The 9,879-nt window shown below is 35.2% G+C and overlaps 1 protein-coding gene across 1 annotated transcript; it reads left to right on the top strand.

Moving 5' to 3' along the window:
* Window positions 1-1,073: 1,073 nt before the first annotated feature.
* LOC140498121 (olfactory receptor 7A10-like) lies at window positions 1,074-2,039 on the top strand. Its single transcript, XM_072599407.1, has one exon. It carries the CDS (start codon window positions 1,101-1,103, stop codon window positions 2,037-2,039), a length of 939 nt encoding a protein of 312 aa, XP_072455508.1. The 5' UTR covers window positions 1,074-1,100.
* The last annotated feature ends 7,840 nt before the right edge of the window (window positions 2,040-9,879 follow it).

Genomic DNA, 9,879 nt, shown 5'->3' with positions numbered 1-9,879 from the left:
CATAAAGGGGATTTCTTGTCTTGGTAGAGACCGAATTTAACGACGTCTGAACACTTCTCCCATTCTGAGATGCTATGAGTCATTGGATAGGAGCATCAAATTCCTGATCACGTTGCTGAATTTACTCCATGAATATGACATACCACAAATTCCAAATTAACACAATGTCTCTTCCTGGAAGTTGTTGCTGCTGCTGATGAGATGGCAACAGAACTTTTTGTGGAGGCTTTAATGACCAACATTGTTTCTAGAACCCAGAAAGGAAACACTAATCTTTTCTGATTGCCATTTATCCAACTGTTTTTCAGTATGTTGAGAGGTTTTCTCTAAAGGCTTGAAGTGTATACATTGCTGGTAATGAGAGCTTGTGCTAGGATCATTACAATGGGAATAAAGAAGAAAAAGGGGAGGGCAGATATTTTGGACACAAAATCAAAAACACTTTTAATATGATTGGATGCAAATATTAATCTCAATTACTAATAGAATAAATATTAGCAGATATGAAACAAAGACTCTTTTTCAGGGTACTCAGTAATTTCTAAGATGTAAAAGTTTCCTGAAACCAAAATGTTTGAGGACAATTGCCTTGCGTTACACCATATTTGCCTTGCTTTGTTCCCCTGGATCAAAAACTAAAGCACTGCTGATATTTACTTCGGTGATCCTGGGTTCACTTTCTCTGGCACCTGTCAAACTTTTTGCTTTGGGACAGTGGATGAGGTGGCCTCAAATGACCTGCCCTCTTGTCCCTCAGTTATTGAACTGTTGTCACTACAGGGCAAGCTTCCCATCCCCTTCTTTCATGCTGAATCATTGTCCCTCTCTCCTAATGCAGATGATTAAAATTGGTTCATACATTTTAAAAATATTTTGATTTATTTTTTATTTTTCTAATAAATTTCTCATAAATAATTATTCTCTAATAAATTGGAGGTGAATTGTGTAAGATCACACAGTGATTAAGTGGTAGATCCTGAACTGAGACTTGAGTCTTCTGAGTTCACATCTAGCTTTATTTCTGTTACAAAAGTAGGAAGTGCCTGTATTTTCTATTTAGGCTCTTACCACATCTTTATCCTTGTAGATACACCAGATTCATGGGACAAGAAAACCAAACACATGTATTAGAATTCCTCCTCCTGGGACTTTCTGAGAAGCCAGAGCAGCAGGTGCCTCTCTTTGGACTCTTCCTCGGCATGTACATTGTCACTGTGGTTGGAAACCTTATCATCATGTTGTCCATTGGCTCTGACTCCCATCTCCACACACCAATGTACTTCTTCCTCTCTAATCTGTCTTTTGTTGATCTTGGTCTGGTATCCACTATAGTCCCCAAGATGCTACTGAACATCCTAACACACAGTAAGATTATCTCGTTTGCAGGATGTCTTACCCAAATGTATTTCTTTCTGGTTTTTATTCTTTTAGATAACTTTCTCCTCACTGTGATGGCCTATGACCGTTTTGTGGCCATCTGTCACCCTCTGCACTATGTCACCATAATGAATCCACGGATTTGTGGCCTCCTGGTTCTGATCTCGTGGACTGTTAGTCTTCTAAATTCCATTCTCCACACTTTACTGATGACGTGGCTTTCCTTCTGTACTGAACGTGAACTTCCTCATTTTTTCTGTGATATTACTCAGGTTATAAAGCTCTCTTGTTCTGATACCCTCATCAATTATATCTTCAGGTATTCTGCAGCTGTTCTGCTGATTGTTGTCCCCCTCACAGGGATCCTTTTCTCTTATGGTCAGATATGTTCCTCCTTAATGAGAATCCCATCTGCTAGGGGAAAATATAAAGCCTTTTCCACCTGTGGGTCTCACCTCTCTGTTGTTTCATTATTCTATGGCACTGGACTTGGAGTATATCTGAGTTACTCAGCTACCCATTCCACCCCGAAGACCTCAGTTGCCTCAGTGATGTATTCTGTGATCACCCCCATGCTGAACCCCTTCATCTACAGTATGAGGAACAAGGATATAAAAGATGCCATGAGGACAGTTATTAGCAAAATGCCCCCCTCTCATTGATGCTATCTGGCCCTGTACCTGGAATGTGGCATTGATACTTAAGGTCAAAAGTCTGGGAGGCAGAAACTTTAAATCCAAACTCTGAAGGTCAGGACAGGCCAAAGATCATAGTTCAGGGTTATGCTTTCCTGGCTATATGATCTCTTTAACTAACACTCAGATTCTTCTCCTTCATGACATTGATTGATGGACTTTCAATAATGTTGCCATCTTATTTTCCACAATGTGCTTTTTTATAACATTTCCTTTTGTTCTAAATGAGTATTAGCTGTAGAATTAGTAGACCTTGGTTTTAATTTCTGAGTCATAATCTGTGTGCCTTGGGCAAGTCACTTAGTGCCTCTGAGTCTCAATGTTTTCATTTGTATGATGGGGATTATTGGAACTGTTCGGTTTGTGAATCAAATGAAATAATATGTAAGAAAGTATATTATACACCATAAAGTGCTGTACAATTTTAGAAGAAAAAAAGAAGAACAGAGAAGAGACAGTTGGGATCTTGTTGTGCATGGTCCCTCCACCAAATTAGATGCCCATTTCTCTTTGTTCTTAGGAAATGGCCTTCATGACTTGTTTTGAGCAAAACAAAAAATAACATTAACTGGTACCTGATTCTTTTTGTTTTTAACTAAACTGGTCCTAGGACAACAGCCATGTCATCTGTCCATACACCTATTCTCAAAGCCCCACAAGTGTGGTGAAAACCTAGCAGAGGTCATGTTTTGTTGGCAAAGCCTTCAAAAACCTAATGTAGTTAACTGACATGATGTTGCCCTGAAGGAAACTGTTTTCATAAGTATAAGCATGAAATTTTGGTGCGAGGTATCATTACCTGGTGGATTGCATGGTGGACTTAGCATCATGAAGATATGGATTCATATCATTTTTCAGAACAAGTCATTTCATGAGCTTATAAAAGGAAAATGATAATTATGATAACTACAATAACAACAAATAACTAGGATTTAGAGAGTGCTTTCAGTTTTGGAAATCACTTTATGTTCATTGTCTCATTTATAAAAGCACCTTATTCAGAGTTGATGTGGGGATCAAATGACATATTTGTAAAGCACTTTGCAAACATTAAGGCATTCTATAATCTATTATCACTATCTTCATCTTTGTATCTCAGTTCTATAAGAGGCATCAGTGGTCAGCTCTAGATCTGCTTCCTGCAGTTGAAAGTGTCATTTTTATAATATATAAAATCCTAACTATGTAACTCTGATAGGCATATATCTTTGAATAAGATTTGCTTTAAATCTGACCTCTATTATTTACTAGTTATTGCTCTTGACCAAGTTCCTTAACCTTTCTGAGTTCCAGTTTCCTCATTTGTAAAACCAAGGAGATTTACTCCATCAGCTTTAAGCAATCTTTTAGTTCTAATTCCTATTTGTCCCTTTCTGGTGAGAAGGAGCTCATTACCCCATAAAATAGTCCAGACCAATATTTTTGGGCATTTGTCATTGATATGTGCTCCATGGATTCTGGCTCCAAGAATTGTTAGCCAGAGTTGCATAGGACTGAACATCTTGCTTCTAGGGAATATAGCAAACACACAGAAATCTTCAGAGTCCTGAATGGTATATTCTGATTCTCTTTTTGCCAAAAAACAGATAATTATGATGTATACTCAAAGTGAAGATTGTTGTGACTCGTGGAAAGGAAGGAAAGGGATCTTAAAGTTTGCATCTTCATTCTGTTGGACATTAGGGGTAAGGAAGTGTTCCTCTCAAAATGAAAGGATGTTTCAGTTTTTAAAAGAAGTAAAAAAAATACATATGAAGGGACAAAGAAACATTGCCTTTTGAGAAGTTTGAATGTGGGGGAAAGTCCCTTAGAGGAATGAAAAAGAAGAGTTAGAAATCAGTAATACATATATGTCTTTTCTGAACAAAAAGGAAGTTGGATTCTCTAAGATGAAAAAAACTTCTCCCCCAAAATATGGATGTGTAGGCACTGTCAGATGAGAAGTCATTCAGGAAGAGGCAGATGCCAAAGAGATAAATCTGTATGCTTAGTCATTTCCTCCTAAAAGAATTCTCCATGTCACAATCTCTCCCCATGGAGACATGAATCACTTTGGGGAATAGATCCAGGATATGAGAGAGAACTTCCCTTGTTTTCTGTACAGTACTAGAGATTCACTTTGGCACAAATCCAACTGCCTGAAAAAAAATTAAGAAACAGTTGCTAAGATTTTGAAAATCTGAGAGAAGAGACTAAGCACAGATGACGTTTTCATTGCTGCAACTGATTGCAGGCATGAGTTTCAGAAGGAAAGTGCTGACATTGGAAAGAGGTAGGAGTGTAGGAGGGTACTGTCTGAGAACAGGATTAGAATTTCTGAACCAAGTGGACAATGTGGGAATGAAGAGCTCTAAGCCATGCATAGTAACTAACAAACATTGCATTACTTTGTATATGGGGTGTATTTACCCATATATGTTGTATCTTTTCTGTTTAATGTGAGTTCCTAAAGGGAAGACTTCGTTTTTCTCTTTGTGTCTCCAAGCACATAAAACAGTGTCTTGCACATAGCAGCATTTTACTAAATGCTGACTTTTAATTTATTGAAATGATACAAATTTATTTCCCTGAAGATTTACCTATCCAATCAAATGAGTTTTAAAGGGTATATGAAGAGAAGGGAGAAAACTATCTGTCCATGTGTCCACTAATCTAGATGCCATAAAGGTGTTCTACAAGGCAGAAAGAATAGCAGTGGATTTCGCCATAATTTCAGAACAAAAAAAATCTTCCAGAGTTGCTGGGAGCTGGAATGTTTGGCCAAAGAGGAAAATTAGGTTCTCTTTCTATCTCTGTCTCTTGTCTCTTTGTCTCTGTCTCTCTCTCTCTCTGTCTCTCTGTCTCTTTCTGTCTCTGTCTGTCTGTCTGTCTGTCTGTCTCTCTCTCTCTCTCTCTCTCTCTCTCTCTCTCTCTCTCCCTCCCTGCCTCCCTTCCTGTCCCATCTTCTTTGTTACTGTGGGACTCTTACAACACCTTCCATTAAGTGTCTCCATAGGAATAACTTTTCCCTCACTTGCTGACTTGCATTACACACCTCTGTGTGAAAGGGAAATAATTAATATCTTTGTAACCTGCACTGAAAGATAACAGATGGGAAGATTTACCCAAGGTCAGTTGCCTCAGACAGGTTTAAAGAAAAAACCTCTCCTATGACAAATCCTCCTTCCTTCTAGAAACACCCTGCTTAGTTCATTCAATCTAGGTTGACATTCGCTTGCTTTTTTCTGCTTTGGTAGAGGTTAAGAATATGCTTTCAATGACAATCTCCTTGGTTTTTCTCAAAGCTTCAAACAAACAAATTCTTGGAGATTTAGAAAAAGGGTCTATCTCTTTCTCTCTTCTATGTCCCAGGACAACACTAATCCCACTCAGTTACTTTTCATCAATCACAAGGACATATGTACACACAGTGAATGATATCTTAAAGGAACCATTTTCCTTAGAATGTAGAGGGACTCTTTTTCATATTAATAATACTTGATTTCTTATAATATTTTGTTTTCTCTAAGTATAATAAAAATAATTTTTTTCTATAGCTAGTATTCCTAGTATAATAGTGAGTAATAGTGGTAATAATGGGCAGCCTTACTTTACCCTTTGTCATATTGAGAAGACTTCTATCTTATCTCCATTACAGATACTGTTTGCAGATAGATACTTCTTGTCACTTTAAAAAGAAGCTCTATTTATTACTATGTTCCCTAGTGTTTTTATAGTCATGGGTGCTATATTTTTTCAAACACTTTTTCTGCATCTAGTGATATAATCATAAGATTTGTGTTGGTTTTGCTATTGAGATGGTCAGTTATGTTGATAGGTTTTTCTGATATTGAACCAGCCTTGTAAACCTGGTATTAATTCCATATGGCCATAGTGTATGAACCTTTTGATTTTTGCTGCCATCTTTTTTTGGTAGTCCTTCTTATAAAATATCCTGGCATCAATATTTATTTTTTAAAATGGTCTATAATTGTCTTTCTTTGTTTTCACTCTTGCTGGTTTAGGCACCAGCACTATATTTGTGTTTTCAAAGAAATTTGATTGGACTCATTTGCCTATTTTTCCTAATTCTTTGCATAGTACTGAGACTAATTGTGCTTAAAATGTTTGATAGAATTCATTTGTGAATCTATCTGATCCTCAGGATTTTTTTCTTATGGCATTCATTGATGGGTTATTCAACTTCTTTTTCTAAGATGGGGTTGTTTAAGGTATTCTATTTCCTTTTTTCTATCTGAGCAATGTGTATTTGTGTGAATATTCATTCATTTACTTAAATTGAGATATATATATATATGTACATATATATATATAATTATGCTAAATTACTCCTAATTATTGTTTTAATTGCCTTTTCATTGGTGGTGAATTCAGCTCCTTTTATTTTTTATAGAAGTAACTTGGTTTTTTCTTTCCTTTTCAAAATCAAATTTACCAATGTTTATTTTATTGAAGGTTTCTTCTCATGAAACCAACTTCAAGTTTTATGTATCAGTTCAATGGTTTTCTTATGTTCACTTTTATTAATCTCTCCTTGGATTTTCATGATTTCCAACTAGCTGTTTAATTGAGAATTTCTAATGTGTTCTTTTTATACTTACTTTTAGTTGTATGCCCAATTCATTCACCTGTCCTTTTTCTTTTTATTGATATAAACACTTAGAGATATAAATTTTCCTCTAAGTACTGCTTTGGGGACATCCTATAATTTTTGGTATGTTATCTCATTTTTTTCACTCCCTTTAATGGGAGCATTATTTCTATGATTTGTTCTTTGACTCATTTATTATTTAGGATTTGATTATTTAGTTTCCAATCGATTTTCAATCTAGCTTTCCATAGGCTTTTAGTGAATTCAATTTCGATTGTGTTATGATCTAAAAAGGAAGGATTTAATAAATCTTCTTTTCTGTATTTTGTTGTGAGGTTTTTGATGTCCCAATGCATGGTCAATTTTTGTGGAGATGTCATGTAGCAGAGAGGAAAGATATATTCCTTTCAATTCACATTAAATTTTCTTTGGAGGTCTATCATAGCTAACTTTTCTTTTCTCTTTTCTTTAAATTAATGTACTTGTTTACAGTTTTCTACAATCACTTCCACAAGTCTTCGATTTTCTTCCCCTCAGTTCCCCATTCAACCATGAGATAGTATGCCATATTATATGGGTTCTACACATACATTCTTATTAAACCCACTTTTCTAAAATTCTCTTCACCTTGTTAATGTTTTCTTGTTTATTTTTTGTTAAATTCATCTAATTCCAAGACAGGAAAGTTGAGTCCCACATTAGGACAGTTTCTCTGTCTATTTCTTCCTGTAATTCATTTAACTTCTTAAAAAATTTGGATATGGTTATACGATTTCTTTCATTTATCTTAGTCTGACTACATAGCATGACTATAGTGAAAATATACTCAATAGGAAAGTATATGTAGAATCTATACAGAATTGTATGCAGTCGTGGGGAGGGAGGGGGGGAGTGGGGGGTAGGTGGGGGGGATAAAATCACAATTGTATGGCAGTGACTGTTAAACATTACAAAATAAAAAAAAAATTTGGATATGATATCACTTGATGCATATATGCTTAGTATTGATATTACTTCATTGTCTGTGGAACCTTGTAGTAAGATAGAGTTTCTTTCCTTATCTCTTTTAATTAGGTCTATGTTTAATTTTGCATTGTCCAAGATCATGATTTTTACTTCTGGTTTTATTTCTTTTGCTTCGTAATATATTCTGTTCCACCTCCTTACATTTTTCTGTGTGTATCTCTGACCTTAAAATTTGTTTCTAGTGAACAGCATATTGTAGGATTCTGATTTATAATCCTTTCTGTTTCATGGGTGAGTTCATTCCATTCACATTCAGAGTTATGAAAATTGTGTATTTCCCCATATTTTCACCACCACTGTAATATTTATTTTGTGCCTTTTGTACATGAGATCATTTGTCCCTTCCCTCTTCTCCTGGTACAATCTTTCTAACACTTAATTTGTTGTTTTTGGATTTCTTTGTACCATCTCATTATAGTCAACTCACACTAGTACCCTCTGTCTATGCATATTCCTTCTAATTGCCCAAATATTGATAAAGCTTTTAAAGTTTACAGCTATATCTTCAGTTGTAGAAATATAAGCAGTTTCAACTTTTAAAATTCCTTGTATTTTATTTTTTCTGGTTTTTTATGCTTCACTTAAGTCTTGCATTTAAAGATCAAATTTTCTGTTCAATCTTTTCACCAGGAATTCTCAAAAGTCCTTTATGTCACTAAATATCAATATATTCTATGAAAGATTCCACTCATTTTCACAGGATGATGATTCTTAGGTGTAATCCCAGTGCCATTGTCTTCTCTGAAGACTCAAGACAGAAACCTAGAAAAAGAGATTATCTACAAAAACACATACAAGCAAAACCTCAAAGAAAAAAAATACATCTTGAGCATATGGTAAACTAGAATTATTGAAAGATATGAAACAAGAGTGATAAAGGGAGTTAAAATATTTTTACAAATTAAATGAATTTGTCAGAGAAAAAAGTTGGAAAAGAAATGAGAGTTTTGGAGAAAAGCATTAGAAAGGGTATTAATATCTTGATACAGGAAGTACAAAAGCCTAATCAAACAACAAACTCCCTGAAAATTAGAATGGACCAACTATGAACTAATAACTCTGTGAGATAAAAATGATAGAAGAAAGTCTATTTTTCAAAAGACTGAAAAATAGGGCAAAAAACCGCAAAGTATCTCATAACAAAAGCAACTGGTCTGGAAAAAATGAGGAGAAAAAAGCAAGACTCACTGGAATACTTCAATACCATGACCATGTCTAGACATAATATTTTAAGAATATTGAAATAAAACAGAGCATATTTCTTAATACCAGAGGGTAAGGTAGAAATAGAAGGAATCTACTAGTCACTTTCTGAAAGTAGCTCCAAAATACAAACTACCAAGAATTTTACAGCCATTCACCAGAGCTTCGAGATTGAAAAATAAAGTGCTGAAAGCAGTCAAAAGAAAAGTATTCAAGTACTGAGGAACCTTAGTCAGGATTACACATGGTTTAGCAGTCATCACAAGGAAGAAGTGGAGATCTTGGATTATGGTATTCTGGAAGGCAAATTATCTAGGCTTACAACCAGGAACAACTAACACAGGAAAACTAACTATCCTACCCCAGGAAGGAAATCAACTTTTAATTAAATAGAGGACTCCCAAATATTCCAGATGAAAAGACAAGAGCTGTGTAGAAACCTTGAATTTCTAACACAGTAGTAAAGAGTAAGATAAAAATCCAAACCTAAATGAGCAATGATAAAGGACTAAGCAAGTACAAACTGCTTACATTCCAATATTGGGAGATGATTCATTTGTCCCCTTTGAACTCTAGGATCATCAGGGGTCAAAGTCAAATTAGAGAGAAAGCCTGGGATTGGTTCTATTATGTTTTGATGATCTAAAGGTAAGGGTGGAAATTTAAGAGAAGAGGAATACAGTAGCAGGAAGAAAGAAAAAGCATGTTTGGGATAATTATCTCATGTCTTCAGAGTGCACAAGTAGAAATCTTTACAAACAGAAAAGGGGTGGAGCTTACACTTGAACCTCACTCTCATTTGAATTGGTCAAAGTAGGAAAAAATGAATATAAACTCGAACAGTGTTGGATACAGAAAAAAAAAATTTTCACTCACCAGGAAAAAGGAAGGAAACTGATGCAGGGAGAATTAGAGGAAGGGTTGATTAAGAGAGAGATTAACCTTAAGTAAAACAAACTCTAAGGATGTACAAAATATTCATAGCCT

The sequence above is a fragment of the Notamacropus eugenii genome, chromosome 4, assembly GCF_028372415.1.
Source record: "Notamacropus eugenii isolate mMacEug1 chromosome 4, mMacEug1.pri_v2, whole genome shotgun sequence".
Lineage (NCBI taxonomy): Eukaryota > Metazoa > Chordata > Mammalia > Diprotodontia > Macropodidae > Notamacropus > Notamacropus eugenii.
Note: the sequence above shows the minus strand (reverse complement) of the source record. Positions and strands in the feature narration are given on the sequence as shown.